Source organism: Clarias gariepinus, chromosome 13 (genome assembly GCF_024256425.1).
Source record: "Clarias gariepinus isolate MV-2021 ecotype Netherlands chromosome 13, CGAR_prim_01v2, whole genome shotgun sequence".
Taxonomy (NCBI): domain Eukaryota; kingdom Metazoa; phylum Chordata; class Actinopteri; order Siluriformes; family Clariidae; genus Clarias; species Clarias gariepinus.
Window position 1 is genome coordinate 25,680,628 of NC_071112.1, and position 19,415 is coordinate 25,700,042.

Genomic DNA, 19,415 nt, shown 5'->3' on the forward strand with positions numbered 1-19,415 from the left:
GTTAAGCAAATTATTTCTGTGGGATCACGAAGAAACATTCTTCAGGGTTACATTTATGTTCGATTTGGAATGTTACACTGGAACATTTATCCATTTCAAATTCTAATTTAAATTGTATTTTTCACGTACACACCCACATACAGTATGATATGCAGTGAAATGCTTATATGACTGTTCATGACCTAAAATAGGAAAAATGAAATAGAATAATAAGTTAAGCAAAAGGACTCCTTTTTTTTGCAATAGAAATTACAAATATACAAATATATAGTTACAATAAATTTCAATTAAAAATAGAAATATGTTATAAAATGTAGAAATTACATGTGATGTGCAAAATAAAATGGGTATTAGAGGGAAAGATATGGCATGTAGGCATAACAGCAGCAGTATGAGTGAACCATAGAGTGTGAAATGAGATGATGTGTGTAACAGCAGCAGTGGTATTGTCCATTAATTATGGATTCATTCACTTACTGTGGGGAATTTGGGAACGTCCACTAGCGTAATCTACATGGGAAGAAACCAGAGTACGAGGGGGAAACCCACTGAGCTTGGGGAACACTGGAACATCAGCAAGCTTACTCACTTACTCATCGTCTACACGGCTTTAACCTGTACACAGGGTCCTGGGGGTCCTGGAGTCTATCCCAGGGAACTTAGGGCACGAGGATGAGGTTCCAATCTATTGCAGAGCAAACACACATACAGGCACTCTTTTAAACATGGGCAATGTGGAAACGCTAGTTAGCCTAATCAGTACGTCTTTGGACTGTGGGAGGAAACCAGAGTACCCGGAGGAAACTGTATGTATCGCTCAATCTCATGAATTGGATTATATACATGTTCATTCAAAGCAAAGCCAGAAATGGAATACAGTAGATGGATGTTTTTTTGGTTTCGGCCTTGCTATTTCAAAAAGAGTATCTGGCAACCATGCTATCCCGGTGCTGTGTCGAAGTTGGTTCCCCCATCAGGATACGTTTTTTTAGCCCCACCCCCGTAAAAACGGCACAAGGAACGTGCATTTAGGAGAAGGCTCGCCCGCGAAGGGTTATGCGCGGACCACGGACTTATTTAGAATGATGAACCTCGGCTGAGTCACTTGTAGGCTGTAAACATGTTAGTATTTTGTCTGATATTTCATATCAAATATGCCTTTTCAGCAAAACCATATAATGCCAAAATAGAGACCCGTCAGATACAGTCTCAAGACATTAATAATAATAATAATAATAATTATCATTATTATGCGAGATAATTAGCATTTTATCCGCGTGATGTCACTAACTGCATATGAAAGAAATAAGCACTCGTAGTGGTCCATTTCTTTATATTAAATATATACTGTATAAAATAGCATAAATAAATTATGGGTAGTGTATACCAGTGATTAAATATAAACAATACAAACGCATGTACTAACATGTTTACAGCCTACAAGTGACTCAGCCGAGGTTCATCATTCTAAATATGTCCAAGATAACAAGGGAAACACATCCTGATGGCTAGAGTTCGTCAGGGGATTAAAAAATGCTAACAATGTCCTTTTTGGCCTTTACTGCGTTCCGTAGAAGCTCAGTGGTCCGCGCATAACCCTTCGCGGGCGAGCCTTCTCCTAAATGCGCGTTCCCTGTGCCGTTTTCACGGGGGTGGGGCTAAAAAAAATGCATCCTGATGGGGGAACCAACTTCGACACAGCAAATGAAGTCAACAGTTAAGCAAAGGAAAAGTGCGTATGTGTGTTACTGTACTAGAGGTGGGAACAGATGATGGAGGAGTTTAGACTGCCAGAAGAAGTCTGGCTCCACGTGTTTCAGTTCCTTCCCACCCGGGACAGATTAAGCGTTCGCTCCAGCTGTAGCCTTTTCATGAGATTGATCGATCGGCCAGTTTTCTGGAAGAGCTCCACGCTGTATATTGAAAAGATCCGCTCGTTCACGTCTCATTCCTGGAGAACTCTGAGCAGCAGGAAGATCGGAGCGGTGGTGGTGCTCAGGGCGAGCGAGGCGGAGTGGAGACAGCTCGCGGTGCGGCTCCCGTGGCTTCACTCCGTCACCGCGCGCGTGTGCTGCGTCAGGGCTCTGAACGCGCTTACAGAGTTCAAAAACCTGAGGAGTCTGAGCATACAGCGGGGTGAGTGTCCGAGTCTAACACCCCTGTCAGCACTGCGGGACCTGACACATCTCAGCCTGTGTGAAGTGCAGTGTTCTCCAGCGTTAAACATGATTAACGCGCTCTCTCAGCTCAGTTATCTCACCTCTCTTCACTACCATGCGTGCGGGAAACCCATACCTACTGCGGCCTTTCACCATCTGTTAAAGTCCCTGCCACGACTGCAGAAACTCTCTCTGAAAATGGGATCAGGTCAGGGTCCTGCCTCCGAAGACGCCCTCTTCCGGCCACAAGCAAACCACATGCCTGGTGAGGATAAAGTGCTCAAAAATATACCACCCGCATAAATAACTAACACCAGTAGGGGGCAGAACTCGCTCTTGATATCTTTACGTTTCATACATTGAAGGACCGGAAACCAGTCTCAAAAATGTTCTGTCTGTCTGTATGTCTGTCCAGGCATATTTTGTCACAACACAAAACTGAACAGAATCGAAAGAAACTTGTGCAGTTCTTGGGAATTTGCCTGAAGTTAAACCAGTGGCATAAATGAAATCAAAATGTTATGTAGAAGTGAAGTTATGAGCAATGGTGTGCCGGATTACGTCACAGAATCTAGTGCTTTTTTAATTACTAATTTAGTTGGTGGGTAAGGCTACGAACATCACTTAACAGAGATAATCAATGCGATAATTTCCACAAGAGTATGGGAAGACACAGAAACAACCGTAATGCACCTTACAAAGTCCTCACGAAGCAGAAATCAAAATATTTGGTGAGGTCCTTAGTCCACTGACCATCTTTCTGTATTGCTAAATACAGATGATCAATGTTGTGCCTACTCCCACTGCGTCTTCGGGAATGAATGATTCAGTCGCCCATGTGGAATATTAAAGGTTCTGTATCAGTTCATTTGTGTCAAGTCTTCGGGTTTCCCGAGTCATTTGTTCATCACGTGACAGCCACACATTTAACCAATGCGGGAAGAGCATTGATTAGTTCACCTTTGAGTCTTCACGGTTCGAATTTCATCACGTGACAGCCCCATAAGTGTAACCTATGCATTCTGACCCAGAAAGAGAACTGATTAGTTTATCTCTCTAGTCATTCGAGTTATTATCGTCAAATAAGGAAAATTCATATTTTCTTTTATTACATTATATGTTGTGTGATCAAACTTTGCATAAGTAGTTGTGTAAGTAACACATAACATTTAAATCACATTTTGTTCAAATGAACGAAATAAACAAGATGACTTTAAAAGATTCATTCATCTTCCTAAACGAGACACAAAGATCCGAGTCGGTAAAATGATCCGAACTTCCCATTATTAGTCAGTAACTCATAAATTTGCTAATTTCATGGATATTTTGCCAAGCTACACTTTTCTGAATGTCATATATAATTATTATATATTATAAATTACATTTGGGTGTTTAGACACAGATATAAATGAAGGCATTTCCAGTTTAACTAAAAAGTCATGTCTTTACGATGTCAAGTGAGGGCTCATCTTATTGTTTGCACTTTGAAAAGTTTTTGTTGTATGAAAATTATCATTACTAAGGTATGTCTTATAAAATAATTTTTGCATTTTCTTTTAAAAAACAATAATTCTGAAAGATTTTTATCTGAAAAAAGAAGAATTATTCTGTAGTAAGTAAATAATAAGTCAAGTTTACTTAAAATGTAAGTATTTTTAAACAGTTGCCGGTATGTGGGATCTTTTAGACCAGGTCTCATGGTAGATAGTAATTTGTTTTACTCATATTGCCCTAATTTCAGAAGAACTACAGTGCAGAATCCCAGCATTGACCAGTTTGGAATTGCTGAACTACATCGACCCGATTCTTTCTCCCGTAGCCCTGCAGGGTCTTCCTTCTCTCAGGTTACTGACAGTGCAATATAGAGGCTGGCATCTGGATCCTTTTTTGTTCCACCTTAAAAAATGGCTGACAACAGTGCCCCTCCTCTCAGTGTTAAACATTTCATGTGAGTATGACGTCCACTTATTGTGTCCTCACTTCAGTAGTTCAGGAACAGTTCCAGAAGCATTTAGAACAAAGAAAAGTCTGCTGCCTAATACTGTGCTTTTAGACAATTATATTTAAGGAGAAATCCTTATTGTCTTGTACAGTCAGAAAAGTAAAAATGCAGATCATTTTATCTTCTTTACAATTAACCAAAATCTTCATTAATTTGTAACTAACTTATTTGGTTTATTCAATTTGATTTAACTGCAAAAGACAATAGTAAGATGCCTTTTAAAACATTAGTGTCCCTGGTTTGATCCTACTGTAAATCTGGGTTTCTGTAAATGTGGATTAGCATGCTCTCTCGGCATATGGCTAGTTAACCTTTTACTTTTTTAATTTCCCGCAACTGGAAGAACCGACAACAAACAGGTATTCTAATTAACAGGGTGAAAGTTGTTTTAAATTCTTACTGGTATTGTTTAGCCAACAGGTGAGGAATTAACCATGGAGGTCAGTCCTGTAAACCTTGTAGGTTTCTCTTTATATTGCCACTTATTCCACTATTATTCCAATATTATCTCTGTTAACTCCCGGGTTCCAGGGTTTAATCCTGAATAGCATTAAATTGTAAGCTAATGTGATAGGGGTGTACAAGCCACACACATCATGTAGTTTTTAGAGGTTGGAGAGCAATTTAAAATTCAGCCTTGTGTTAGAAGCTCGTTCACTTTGTAGCTGTAAATTAACAACACAGATGGTTCTGATGCAATTGGAAAATGACCAAGAAGCAACTATTAAGGAGGCAAAATGATTTTTAAAGTGACAGTGTTATCAGATGTGTTTTCTTGCTGGAAGTGCATCCATGACATGTTTTTTTCAAGGTGGTTTTTAAGTTGCTTTCTTCTCAGTATGGAATACCTGGGACACGGAATAATGTTACAAAAGGATCTCTACCTTTCACCCTGTGCTCCAATGAGAACTAGTCTTAGGAATTAAAACAAAGTCTCACAATCAGACAATTGTAAAAAAAAAAAATATTTAATATCAAAGGTGTATCATATCTTTTTAAGTGACCTTTTTAATTATTGCATTTAATTGTTTCAGTGGGATATAGGCTTGGTCTCTATGCTAACCTGGTGCCTGCAACAGTGCATCATTTGTCCCTTAAAAGAGTGATAGCAGACAGCAAAGCTTTGAGGGATTTAGCACAACGTGTACCCGATCTCCTGCACCTGCACTTGGACCTAAATTCTTATAAAAGGCAAAGCTTCATTGCTGCTGTTCCTCATCTTTTCCCCAAACTGGAGAGCCTGGTAGTAAGGTCAGATCTTTATGTTCAGCTTTTGCTACAATGGCTTATATAGTTTTGTTTTGAGTTAAATGACAATTTTTTAAAAATACATTTGCTTTTTCAGACATAACACCGTAACCGTTGAAGAGTTTTTGGGACTTGCACAGTTGTCCCATCTGAAGCATTTAGTGGTTCTGTATCCTACCACAATACAAAATGCAGCTCTTATGGATTTGACTGAAGAACTGCGCCTCCAGACCAACTACAGACTTAATGTTATACATTCAGTAGGACAAAAAGACCCAAATGTGTGTCTTTGTGTAAATGATTGATATTCAGTCTGTACAGCATGTCAAAAAGTGTCACAAGGAGTATGACGTTGCAGTATTTATTATCTCAGTGTGATTAAGACCTTGTAATCATCTGCCAGAAGTAATGATAAGAGGATACAGGTTTACAAATTTGTTTAAATGATTTTTTTTTTTTTTTACCATTATAGACAGTGCCTTACAAAACTGTTCTTACCCCTTCAATTTTTCCACATTTTGTCATGTTACAACCAACACAAGATATACCAACACAAAGTGGCACATAATTGTGAGGTGGAAGGAAACTTATACATTTGTTTACAATATCTAAAAAGTGATGTGTGCATTTGTATTCATTTTACAAGAGTAAATCACAGATTTTTAAAAAGAATCACTATTACAACTAAACGAGCTATCCCAGTGTTTTACAAGTATTTTGTAGTGGTTTTATAGTCATTAAAGTAAACATTATATTGTTCTTATCGAATGAACAATTACAACATAACAGTCATATACACCAAACCACACACTTAACAGTGCACACCTATTCCTGCGATAGATTGGCACCCTGTCCAGGGTGTACCCTTCCTCGTGCCCTAAGGCTCCTGGGATAGGCTCCAGGTCGCCGCGACCCTGAATACAGAATAAAGTGGTATAGACAGTGAGTGAGTGAGGTATTCTGTGCTTCTAACCAGTCCATGCAATATACACCAAGCGTTCAAGTAAAAGAAAACTGACTTTTATATTTAAAAAAAATTGTTTATTTACATATTAGTACTGTAGTCACACTTGAAGCAACCAGACTATAACAAGACATTACATTTTACATTCTATTAAAAAAAAAAGTCTTTTCCAACTATCAGCCACCACATGCGTTCAAAGTCCTTGCAATTTGCTGCATAGAAAAAAAAGAGACATGAAGAAAACCATTAAACCACCGTGTTCAACAAATGTAATAATTTTAATAATAATAATTTTTAAAAAGGATAATTAATTTGGATACCTGTCCTCCACTGTTCTGCTGGATGGATAGTACACTTTAAAAGAAAATCCACTTTTTGGAAAAGAACCCTGCATAAGTAGACAATAGTTTTTTGTCACATCAACTATTTTTATTATTAATTATTTATAATTTAAAATTATTCTGAATGTTTCAGTGATGCAATATGTTAATTCAGGAAAAACAGCTTATTGATTTTAATTTATTAGATAGGAGGTAAATACCGGGTTGAGGCAGAGGCAATCTGAGCTGGAGATACTAAAGGGGTCATATTTATCAGCAAAGACAATAATGTCAGGAACAGGGTAGACACGTAAGGCATAGTCATATGCCCAGTACACTGGACTGACGTATAGGGGAAGTGGGGTCAAATGGCCTTGAGACAAAATAGTCTTCACAAACTGCAGAAAAACAGGGCAATAAGAGGTTAGAAAGTCCTATGAATAAATAAGCAAATGTACTGGAGTTATTATTTTTAAAAAGTAACATTTTATACATTTAGATCAATGATTAATAATTATATATAATTTTACATAATATAAACACAGGGTGTCTAGAACAGATTATCTACATGGATAATCGTGGCCAAAAGTTTTGAGAATTACAAAAATATTGGAAATTGGAAATGTTGCTGCTTAAGTTTTTATAATAGCAATTTGCGTATACTTAAGAATGTTACGAAGAATGATCAGATAAATTGCATAGTCCTTCTTTGCCATGAAAATTAACTTAATCCCAAAAAAACCTTTCCACTGCATTTCATTGCTGTCATTAAAGGACCTGCTGAGATCATTTCAGTAATCGTCTTGTTAACTCAGGTGATAATGATGACGAGCACAAGGCTGGAGATCATTACGTCAGGCTGATTGGGTTAGAATGATTGGGCAGACTTGACATGTTAAAAGGAGGGTGATGCTTGAAATCATTGTTCTTCCATTGTTAACCATGGTGACCTGCAAAGAAACGCGTGCAGCCATCATTGCGTTGCATAAAAATGGCTTCACGGGCAAGGATATTGCGGCTACTAAGATCGCACCTAAAAACAACAATATGTAGGATCATCAAGAACTTCAAGGAAAGAGGTTCAATTCTTGTTTAGAAGACTTCAGGGTGTCCAAGAAAGTCCAGAAAGCGCCAGGATCGTCTCCTAAATAGGATTCAGCTGGGGGATCGGAGTGCCACCAGTGCAGAGCTTGCTCAGGAATGGCAGCAGGCAGGTGTGAGCGCATCTGCACGCACAGTGAGGCAAAGACTTTTGGAAGATGGCCTGGTGTCAAGAAGCCACTTCTCTCCAAAAAAAAACATCTGGGACAGATCAATCTTCTGCAGAAAGACTGCTGAGGACTGGGGCAAAGTCATATTCTTCGATGAATACTCAGGGTACCAAAACACCCTCCAACAGCAACTTCTTCCAACAATCCAACAACAGTTTGGTGAAGAACAATGCATTTTCCATCACGATGGAGCACCATAAGGCAAAAGTGATAACTAAGTGGCTCGGGGACCAAAACGTTGAAATTTTGGGTCCATGGCCTGGAAACTCCCCAGATCTTAATCCCATTGAGAACTTGTGATCAATCCTTAAGAGGCGGGTGGACAAACACAAATCCACTAATTCTGACAAACTCCAAGAAGTGATTATAAAGAATGGGTTGCTATCAGTCAGGATTTGGCCCAGAAGTTGATTGAGAGCATGCCCAGTCGAATTGTAAAAGTCCTAAAAAGGAGGGGCAACACTGCAAATACTGACTCTTTGCATACATGTCATGTAATTGTCAATAAAAGCCTTTGAAACGTATGAAGTGCTTGTAATTATATTTCAGTACAGCACAGAAACAACTGAAACAAAGATCTAAAAGCAGTTTAGCAGCAAACTATGTGAAAACTAATATTTGTGTCATTCTCATAACTTTTGGCCACGACTGTATATTTACAGTATATTATTTCCTATGGGAAAGTTTGTATCGCAATACAGATGTCCGCCATAAGAATTCACCTATGGACCAAATTAAATGTGTATGCCAAGGTTCCACTGTAGGTGAAAAAAAGGCTTTTGTTGATATGAATTTTGACATACACAGCAGGACAGACTCACATGGTTTGGGATGTCGAGGCTGGTACTGGGGATCGTCAAGCAGTTCCTACACATCTTGTTGACCAAGTCTTCTCGGATCACCACCATCTCCTGACTACAGTACTGTATCCTGGCACAGAAAAAGAACCCAACTCTAAAAAATACTAGAGATCAAGATTGACACTCCTTTCCAAAATAAAAATAATTGAAGTAGATTTAATTTGCAAATGCTACAGGTTATACCTGCATGGGTTTGTGGTGAAGACAGAGAAAGGGATTCGTTGTCTAAATTCCTCAGTAATATGTTCAGCTAAGGGAGGCCTGGAAATGAAAATGCAGCACACATTTGAGGCAGCCTATTCATCCTCTCTGGGCAACACTTGATAATGCTAGCTATTTTTTTAAAGGATTTTCCAATAACAGCATGTTACAAGTAAAAAAGCTTGCCTGGGCAAGATGCTTCGGGGTCCAGGGTCCTCAGGGCCAGGAATAAATACAAAGCGACTGCTGTAGTGGCACAAAACATTTCAGTACAACAAATTATTACCTACACAATGTATCCAAACAAATCACAAATTATTAGCCTGCGTCAAGCAAAGAGAATTACTAAGGATGCTTGAAATTAGTGGAATTGTGTTTAGAACACCAACACATTAAACACCTGGACACATTGTGCTGAACCATCAACTTCATGTAAGAAATATGGGGCAAAAATCAGTTGTATAAATCTCAGCTATGTTTTATAGTGAAAGTAAGAACATTTCCACACACAGTTTTGTTTTTCCAACAAAAACTCACAGGATTGAGACTAAACCTTAAGAATGGTGTGGCCATAAGGAATCAGAATAAAAGACATTTTTATGACTTTTAATGAGAGTCAAAACTAAATTTAAGACGTTATAGTGAGTGAAAAAAATATATTAAAAAACGCACTCAACACCAGTTACTTTCCTTTAGTCCAAATTTGTTTTACTAAAGCAAAAGATAAAGGATGTAAACAAAATTAGATATCAATCAATTCTGAATATCAAAATATAATTTAATAGGTAGCCTGCTGTGTCAAGTGCTACATTATATTAAATATGATATTTTATTTAAAGACTTTACAAAAGAAAAGTAATAGCAGCTTTTGGAAAGTGAACAAATTTTGCACAATATAAATTTATTTATACTTTTGCACTGGAATTTAATGCCAACGTCTTGAGGATCCATGCATAAATTGTATTAAAACATACATATATTTAACACACATTTTTAAAGTGAGTGTTTATTTTTTTTAAGTAAAAGTCAGTCAGGAGTATAACCTGCGATCTTCTGATCTGTAGTCAGACATGTTATCCATGTGCTGCATTTCATCTGTTAGCAACATACTTCCACTTATGCTCTTCTTCCAAACTTAAAGAGAAAGATCCAAGTTCTGTGGACTTCTTAATTCTGCACCCGAAAATCTCTACTGTTCAACTCAGCTACATACTGTTTATTTCACATATGTAGACCTTAAGTGTAATTATTATTGTAGACTTCTAACTGGCTAAGCCTCTGTAATAGATACATTTCCTCTTGGATGAATAGCGTGATCCATTTGTCAATCAGATGTCACAGAATAACAAACAATATACTTATATGGCTCTATTACATTTTAAGTTAATTGAAATCACAATGTGTTAATGGCTAAAGACAATTACACTGAAATTACAGATTACAACGCAGTAAATCCTAAGTGATTTCACCACCCGTGAACATGATTACATGTGGACATGTAAATCTCAGTCTGCAAATCTAATTTGGCAAAGCATTTATGAGCAAAGTTATGAGGTGCAAATGCTTCCATGATATTACCAAGTTCACAAAAATGAAATGTGATAATGGGCAAAGCTCATAAAGCTTTTCTCAGATTTCCAACAAAGATGGTGCTGGCATGGGAACTGACCGGATGTGTGACATCATATGAGAACTACAGTACCCGTCAAATATTCAGACACACCTTCTAATTCAATTTTTTACATTCTTGAACAATAACTGACATTTTAAAACTATAAAATTACATATTTGGAATTTGGTATTTACAATATGTAACAGCAACAGTCACTTGTTATCTTAAGAGACAGAGGTCAGCTGTTCTGGACCAATTCTTGCAAGAACAGTATTGTCAAAGGTATTTGCAAAAAACATCAAATCTCATGATGAAACTGGCTCTCATGAAGACCATTATAGGAAAGCAAGCCCAAAACTTACCTCAGACACATTTTAATGTATATGTCAAGGTATGTGTCAACTGTTCAAAGGAGATTATTGCATATTTTGGAGGCCTTCAGCTTTGTTTTACAGTGTAGAAATAAATAATTAGGAAAGACCGTGGAATTAGAGGTTGTACCCAAACCTTTGACTGGTAGTTTTAGCTGTTTGACTGGTAACAAACAGCTAAAACAGACCAATATCTCAGAAGGTACTGTGGACAGCAGCTAGCTAAACAGTGACCAAAGAGCTTCTTACCTGTTGTGGATGTTGGGATGTTCACAAATTAAATCAGCAAGAGCTTTCAAAGAGTCTGAAACAAGATATCAATGACATCCGTTATGACACCAATCAATAAACAAGCAAACAAACAAATAAATATTGTAAAAAATTATAATAATAAAAACCTTTAAGTGACTTGATCTGATTTGTGCCATATGGAGCAGAGGAGAAGTTCCCACAGAAGATGAAGCATGTGGGAGGCATTGCTGAATAACCTGTAACAAGCACAATTTTTTTTTTAGATTAATACTTAATGAAAGCAACAACTTTAATAAATGTCTATATATTCTTCATTTACTGTATCAAGTAGAAATGTAAGGAAAATGCATCAAACCTGAAAACATGGTCTGGAGCTTATCCAGCACCTCAACACTGTCCAGCCACAAGTCAGAAATGATAACAAACATGGCATCTTCATTCTCTTCTTCAAGCTGCTTAAGCTTGGCAGATGCTTTTACTGAGGTTGTGGATGGACCACCAAAGAAATTCACATTACCATAATATGACCTGAAATAGAAGAGCTAATGTTAAAAGTGTGTGTTTTTTTAAACAAATATCTGAATTCATTTAAAAAAGAAAAACATTTGAATGGACTTACAAACAATTAATCGGCTTAAATGTGGATTATAAATGAGAATCATCTGGCTTTTTTTCCAATAATGCTGAATAGCCTTTACCATTTTAACAAAAACTTTATCTTCTAGGGTTACTAAATGGTTTAAAAAACTAAAAGCTGCAAATAAGGAACTTAATCAGAATTTATATATATATATATAATAACTTGCTTGTGCTTATTTAATGTGCTAACTTGCTTGTGCTTTATAATTTTTTTGGGGTCTTTTCTTGTGCTTTATCTAATTTTTAAATATTTACAAAAACAGAATGAAATAATTGAATAATTGTATGAAAGTTATAATGTCATAGAAAGTTATAAAGTCATATTATACCATTAGTCAATCATGTCAATCATATTAGCACTAATACATGTATCTGTTCATTATGAAAATACATATTTTAATTGATGACATATCATTGATGACACCATTCTGGTTATTCAAACTAGTCATTTTAGATCATGTTTGCCTGTACATGACAATATGTGGATGGTTATTTCTTCACCTGGTAGTAGAGGAGGGTTCAATTGGTGGAAAACCAAAGGCACTGACATGAAAAATTGAGTCTTCATACCAACCTGATAAAAAAAAATAAAAAAAAAAGACATGACATGAAAAAGTGTCCAAAACTAACTTTTGGAGCACAGCAAACAACATATTGACAGTTATGTGTTGACATAATAGTCACCTTCAGCCAACACAAAGCCAGATTCGGTGTACAGCCCACTGTGGAACTGGTGAGAAACCGAGTTAAGGCACAGACATTAAAAAAAGTTATAAAACAGTTGAGAGAGAGAGAGAGCATGTCCAATGCCATTTAAACACGAGTGCTGGTCAAGCATGGTTAGCACCTTTGCAAGGATGTATCTAGGTCTGAAATGCAAAGACAGGCTGGCCTCTGGCCCCCACAGGGATAGATGATCCTGTCTCCAGTTTACTGGTATACAATAGATAATGTTATTCAATGTTCACTTAGATAAGATTAGTGTTGTAGTTGAATGGTTAATATTCAAGAGCATCACAAATTAAAACTTATACTGAGTAAATTCTTTTAAACCGATAAAGCTGCTTGGTTGAGCAACAATGCAATTTGAATAATATAAAATTAATTCATTATGACTTTATATGACTTTTACTTTGAGGAGCAATAAAAGGATATTGCCTTGGAAAGGTTCAACTGCACAGAGCCAGTCAGGTCTTCAAGAAAAAACTTTCCCTGAGAGAGAAAACAGAAATAATGCACTGGCTCTAAAACAGACATTTCTCATGATGTATACAATACAAATGTTCTGTAATCTATTACGTATTTTAGATCTCAAAATTTGAAATCATGCATACAGTGTTTTGTTTTGCAAGAAAAGGTCATATACCAGAGAACACCTACTGTACCTCTTTAAGCTGTGTGATCATGCCAAGGACAATAACTTCACCCAGTTTTGCAGTGTTTCCTAAAAGAGCCTCCACAGTCTTTAACTGCACGGGAAACCACATTAATATTGTAGTGATTAAAAGGTCACAAAATACACAAAATATTTATCTTTTAACATCAAACTCACTTACACATTATTGGAATTTGAGAAACACGAATTAGCCTACTCTGCATGTCTTTGGACTGTGGTAACTGAAATCCCTGGAGAAAACCCAACAACCACAGGGAGAACATGCAAATGCCACGAACACAGACACAAAGACGGGATTCAAACTCTGTGAGGCCACAGTGCTAACCACAATCCAACTGTGCCACCATATATGTCTGATGTATTTGTTGACTTATGTATTTTAGCCAATTATTTATATTACATTAAAACCTTTAGACTTGAAAACTCAGTTGATCTCAGGCATTCTCATCAGGGTTGTTGGCACAGTAGCCGATCTTGCAAACTCACGATTATAAGTATTGTTTTTATTTTTTAGCAAAGCTAAATTAGCTAAATTTGTCAATTTTTGTTTTTAAATAATTTTGGTTGCAGAGGTCTGATTAAACAATGAGCAGTGTTACTTTACCTGGAACTTATTTCTAGCTTCATCTGCAGCAACGCCAATCAATGGTGCAGTAAAGAGTTCATGTCTGTGTATCCTCTAGACATTGGAAACAAAAAAAGAGAATTTGGACATTGAAAAAAGGAATTAATAGTTAAAAGTTGGAACCTTGGATAAAAAAAAAATAATTAAATGTACCCACTAGGTTTGTACAGTACAGATTTTTTATTTATTTATTCTATTTTAAAATATCAGTCAACTATTTAATCTTCCAGAACCATTAGCCTTATTCCTCCGCTTGCATTAATTTCATGTACTGCTCTACAGAAAAACACTGCTCTGTCGTGATTTTTTTTCGAAGGTAAAGTGCAGGTTAATTTGTTTTAATTTTTACTTCACGGCAGTGATTCTGTTAGTGGGTCGCTCAATCGAGTGTCATTAAAGAGATTTCTTGTTTATTTTTCCGATAAAACAGTGTTGTCGCTGTGTGCGCGCATGTCAAAAGAGTGGAGGAAGGGTAACTGTGTAAGACGAGAAGGGGGAGAGGGGAGCTTACTTTAGTTTTACACACAGCGCCTTTTTTTAAAGGTAAAGTGCAAGTTAATTTGTTTTATTTTTACTTTATATTCTGTGTTAATTATTTTTATGTACTAATTTTTTGGGGCTGTGGAGCGAATATTTTGAGTTTCTATTATTTCTTATGGGAAAAAAAATTGGTTTACGAGTGTTTTGGAATACGAGCCCGCTTCTGTAAAGAACTATGCTCGTAATCCAAGGTTCCACTATAATCCCAGATCATAACACTGCTACCAGAGGCATGTACAGTGGGAACTATGCATTATGGGTGCATCGTTTCATATGCTTCTTTTTTTCTCACACTAACACATCCATCACTCTGAAATACTCATCAGTATCGACTCATCAGACCTTTTCCGTTGCTCCAAAGTCTAATTTTTATGCTCCCCAGTAAACCTTTTTTCTGATTAGTCTCACTAACAAGTAGTTTCCTTATGGCCAAACAACTGTTTAACCCCAATCCTCTGAGTTCTCATTACATTGCGTGCATATGGAAATGCTTCTACTTTCATATTAAACATAGCTATGAGCTGCGTTCCACTTCACAGAATAATTTAAAGGGTGATCCACACTCCCTGCTTCCTGTGCAGGGAATGTTATGGGAACTTCCCTTAACTAAATTCCACTATTCGGAAAACACTGCGATGTTACCAGTGTTCATCACTCTGTTCATTACCCCAGGAACATAAGCACCATCAGTACCTGTTGCTGCTACTGTAGAAATTTTACACAACCGAAATTAAATATTGACTATTTATTAGAACAAATACTGATGTCATTACAAAATGTATACTATTAAAATGTGCATAAGTACTTGATTAATTTGCAATTTGCTAGCCATAACTTATGTAATAGTTTGGATTTATTGATTTACTATATATTTTAATTTTATTAAAATATTACAATAATCACAAATTTGTATTGTGTCATATAAATATTATGTCACCGTTAAATATTTAAATCACTTTCAAAGCTCCATTTTGTTCTGCATTCTAATGGGCAATGACTGATGGGTAATTTTGCATGTCCAATGATAAACAACGGTTCCCATACTCCTTACACTTCCATAGTTTCCTTTTGAGCTAAGCAGTATCACTCCCTAATTTGCAACTCATGTTAGGATTACATTATCCAGGCTGCCTGATGCACATAAAATAAAACCATAAATAAAATATCTTCTGCTGAACGTTGGCTCTGTGTCTTCTTATAGTCATCTAATGTTCTGGTCAGATCCAGAAGGAGTTATTGCACTTTTACAATCCAGTTCCAGTAATTTCAAATATGTATGTGTCTAAAAGTGTGTTCCCCCTCACCGTTTTTTTTGTGTAAAAACTTAAAAAATAAGTTGATCATAGTGGATCTTAGCATTAGGCCTAAGACAAACAACATCATATACAATCTTTTACTGTGCCACATTTAACTTTTTATTAAATTTAACAAATTTTAAAAAAAAATTATATATAATGTTGTTTGTCTGATGCCTAATGCAAGATTAAAACGTGAAAAAGATTTCATAAGTAAAAAGCATTCAAGTCCGTTACCAGAAGTGGACATCCCAGCACTTTTACCCCATGTCAGATTGTGTAACGCTCAGAGAAACCCAAAAGCTACATCTCAAACCCTCACTGAGCATGTTAAAGTCCATGACAGCACACTATATGTATATGTGTGTGTGTGTGTGTGTGTGTGTGTGTGTGTGTGTGTGTGTGAGAGAGAGAGAGAGAGAGAGAGAATTTCTTGACAAGAATGGTCTTTCCAGGTCACACATACTTGATCAATCAGTTATCTTACCTGCTGTAGGATGGTATAGCGTTCTCGAAAGAGCTCAGCCTTGTCTCTAGCTTGGCCACACACACTAGGGACTGGATGGTTGGTCATGCTTATTCTGTAAGATGAAAAAAAAAAAAACAGCCAGTAGTACGCATACCTTATCAGTTAACTTACCCTCTGGTAAAGGGAGATTCTACAAGCAATACAACTGATGTATTCAAGTATTCAATAAACAGTAGTAAAATATTTATAACCATAAAAAGATGATTTAATATGAATGAAAATACTGTAGTGGATTAAGAGATTGCTTACGGGATGAATTTCTTTCTTTCGGTACTGTACATGAATCTAGGTACATCAAAAGCTCCAATGATGTTAAACACGTTGTCTCTAGAAACAGAGAAGATCACTGATTGGGCTGATGTTTTCAGTGTTAGAGGGAAAAATGCATTATTAAACTTCTGAAGTCTTACATAGTTTCATCACATGACTGACTGCAGTCCTGCACAGCAGTCTCAGCTACAGAGAGCTCAATCATGTTAGAAGACACTGAAATGAACAAGGATCAAGAGAATTATTAGTTTGCTTATTCATAAGTAAAGCTGCTGGCTGTTAATTATTTGAGCGGGTTCTTACAGGGCTGTTTCTCAATTCCATCCAGGATCCGCTCAATGACATCCTCCAGTTCTACTTCACTCACAGACTCCAACACTTCCACCAGATATTTGCTGGCTTCACTGTGAAGAACATCAAATCATATATTACTTCATTTGCTAGTGTACATATTGCTTCACATATTTTGGATAAAGTCCAATATTAAGACTTGATTATTATCAGTGAGCCCTTAATAAAGACTGCAAGTCAGGCATTGCAGTGTGGCCATTGCATTGCAAATAATTAATCTACTAGAAGTTTGGGAGTCGGATGATGAGAACTGCATCTTTCAGTCTAAAGAAGCTACTTGGATAAGCAGTGAAACATTTTGGATGGCCAAAAAGAAGTCAGCTTGACATCACAACTTCCAGACAATATCAACTGGATGACAGAAAATTTTTATCCACAAATATATAATTTCGTTATAATCAGTTGATTACAACCTACATCATAATACAGTACGTCCCTTACATACAAACAAGCTCCGTTCCGAGAGCTCGTTTGTAAGTTGAATTTGTTCGTAAGTAATACAAACATTGTAAGGGTAATAGGATAATAACAGAATTAGCTATACACAGTATATTAGAGTACAGTGTTCTTTAGAATCATGCCAGTGGTTGAACAATTCAAGTTAAAAGAACCAACAATGTCTGCCATATTTTCATCCCGCTCCATTCTCTCAATTATTTTCACTTTTGTCTCCATCAATATTAATTGTCGCTTCTTAGTAGTACCAGCTTTATCGCCGCTGCTTTTATGCTTGCTTCTAGACAACCTGGGCCTTTACTGCCCTTGCAGATGATGCAGCTTGCATGCGACAATGTACGCCAGACATGTGATCGAAATTCTGCAATTAAACATGTGTGACTGCATGCCTGTTAGTGATGGGAAGTTTGAATCCTTTTAGTGACTCGGTTCTTTGAATATCGTTCATATCATAGCTTGCTTGTATATCGAATCTTTTTTTGAGTCATTTAGTTCATTTCCCTTTTTTTTGATAAGAAGTTAAATAAAACGTAATGTAAATGTATGTAATGAAAATATTACAATGCAGCTAAGGACATATTATAATAAACATTTTCCAGTCTGAGTGGTTCGTTCTTTTGAATCTATTGCACTGCATAGGGTCTATGGGAGTCACGTAAAAAAAGAATGACGGACACGGGTCTTGAAGATTCGTTGGAACTGTTCAAATCTGTTTCCTGTGTAATGCATTGCATGGCGTCTATGGGAGTCATGTGACAAAAGAACGAACGACTCAGAGTAGAAGAGTCATTGAGAAAGAATCGCTCAATTCTGTTTCTTGTACATAACCTACGGGAGTTTTGCAATGATTTGTGCACTTAAATTTAATTTTATTTAAAGCAGCTTTACATAATCACAAGAAAATTTGTATGAAATTTAGTAAAATTATATGCATAAATGAGAATGATTCGATTCTGACGGCGACAGTGGCAAGGATTCCTGAGATGACAATAGGAAGAAACCTTGTGAGGAAAAACACTCAACAGGGAACCCATCCTAATTTACCAGGGATTGATCAGCAGTTGTACACAGAGTTAGGTGCCTGGAAGTTTAGTACAACTGTCATGAGCAGTGGTGGCTCAAACAGTTAAGGATGTGCGTAAGGCAATCAGAAGAATGTTTAATCCCCAGAATTGAGAAGCTTGAACAAGGCTCTTAAAGCTCACATATTTAGGACTGAGTGACATTTTTTTTTAAGCACAACCTAGACAATATGATGAACTGAATTTTAGTTCATTTTAACCCAAATGTGACTGATCAAAAAAAAGAAGAAATTATATATATATATATATATATATATATATATATATTTTATGGGTCACATTCTAGATGTTCTACATTCTAGATGTTCTACATTCTTAATGTGTCATTCCCATATTCTGGTAGTGGTAAAAAAAAAAAATACTGTTAATTAGTCATTATAAGTAATGATAACTTTTGTTCTACATGACGTATCGAAACCAATCTTTTTTTAAATTGTCATTGACTTATGCCGTGTTGCCACTTTTGAAGGGTATTAACCCTCTCTGCTGCAGGAGTGCAGTATCCTGGCTGACCCTGCACTCTGACCCCGCACCAGCCCAGTCCAAGACCATCTTCATGGTCACCAGTCACCACACACATTCCCAAGCAGACCATACAGCTCAACCTACATGTGTGTAATACACAACACACTGCATAGACAGTGCATTAGACTGACAGAGTCGACCTAACCAGTTACAGTTCTTTACACAGGCAGTGCACTGCACACTGTTTCATAAGAAACTTGTCGAAAAGAATAACTTGATTTCAATTAACATCTTGCAAACATGTTATTAAATAAAATATAAACATACGGTCTCAGCATTAAGCCTCGCATCTTGAAGCCAGCTGATATTTTTGTTTTTAGTCTCCGTGAATCCATTTTCATCCGTTGGCGCTAAATTTTCCCTTCCGCTTCCGGTTTTTTACACTTCCTGTAATAAAAACCCACCACAATGCGCTTCAAAATAAAATCCTCATAGCGTTTGCGTAAA

The 19,415-nt window shown here is 36.7% G+C and overlaps 2 protein-coding genes across 4 annotated transcripts; one reads left to right on the forward strand and one right to left on the reverse strand.

Moving 5' to 3' along the window:
- The first annotated feature begins 1,603 nt into the window (after window positions 1–1,603).
- Window positions 1,604–6,014, forward strand: im:7136021 (uncharacterized). 2 transcript variants are annotated; one of them, XM_053510187.1, is made up of 4 exons: window positions 1,604–2,424; window positions 3,904–4,107; window positions 5,196–5,412; window positions 5,507–6,014. In XM_053510187.1, the coding sequence occupies exons 1-4, from the start codon at window positions 1,770–1,772 to the stop codon at window positions 5,712–5,714; spliced, it is 1,284 nt and encodes a 427-aa protein (XP_053366162.1). In that variant the 5' UTR covers window positions 1,604–1,769; the 3' UTR covers window positions 5,715–6,014. The 2 variants fall into 2 exon arrangements, with proteins under 2 accessions (XP_053366162.1, XP_053366161.1); XM_053510186.1 differs by having other exon boundaries at window positions 1,608–2,424; window positions 3,901–4,107.
- Window positions 6,015–6,257: 243 nt separating this feature from the next.
- On the reverse strand, window positions 6,258–19,329 carry pole2 (polymerase (DNA directed), epsilon 2). 2 transcript variants are annotated; one of them, XM_053510184.1, is made up of 19 exons: window positions 19,236–19,329; window positions 16,858–16,958; window positions 16,695–16,770; window positions 16,534–16,611; window positions 16,243–16,336; window positions 13,900–13,974; window positions 13,285–13,368; window positions 13,055–13,111; window positions 12,584–12,632; window positions 12,401–12,473; window positions 11,616–11,788; window positions 11,407–11,496; window positions 11,258–11,312; window positions 9,212–9,271; window positions 9,008–9,085; window positions 8,786–8,894; window positions 6,915–7,091; window positions 6,694–6,761; window positions 6,258–6,585 (listed from the first exon to the last, which is right to left on the reverse strand). In XM_053510184.1, exons 1-19 carry the CDS (start codon window positions 19,307–19,309, stop codon window positions 6,567–6,569), a joined length of 1,590 nt encoding a protein of 529 aa, XP_053366159.1. In that variant the 5' UTR covers window positions 19,310–19,329; the 3' UTR covers window positions 6,258–6,566. The 2 variants fall into 2 exon arrangements, with proteins under 2 accessions (XP_053366159.1, XP_053366160.1); XM_053510185.1 differs by lacking the exon at window positions 13,900–13,974.
- Between the last annotated feature and the right edge of the window lie 86 nt (window positions 19,330–19,415).

Bases quoted from the DNA above. Each gene is read 5' to 3' on its own strand.
- im:7136021 (XM_053510186.1), top strand. From the start codon at position 1,770: ATGATGGAGGAGTTTAGACTGCCAGAAGAAGTCTGGCTCCACGTGTTT. The intron at 2,425-3,900 runs GTGAGGATAAAG...CCCTAATTTCAG, and splicing joins ACAAGCAAACCACATGCCTG to AAGAACTACAGTGCAGAATC. The intron at 4,108-5,195 runs GTGAGTATGACG...TAATTGTTTCAG, and splicing joins CTCAGTGTTAAACATTTCAT to TGGGATATAGGCTTGGTCTC.
- pole2 (XM_053510184.1), bottom strand. From the start codon at position 19,309: ATGAAAATGGATTCACGGAGACTAAAAACAAAAATATCAGCTGGCTTC. The intron at 13,975-16,242 runs GTAAGATAACTG...TCCAATGTCTAG, and splicing joins GCTATACCATCCTACAGCAG to AGGATACACAGACATGAACT. The intron at 8,895-9,007 runs GTATAACCTGTA...TTTCTGTGCCAG, and splicing joins TTCACCACAAACCCATGCAG to GATACAGTACTGTAGTCAGG.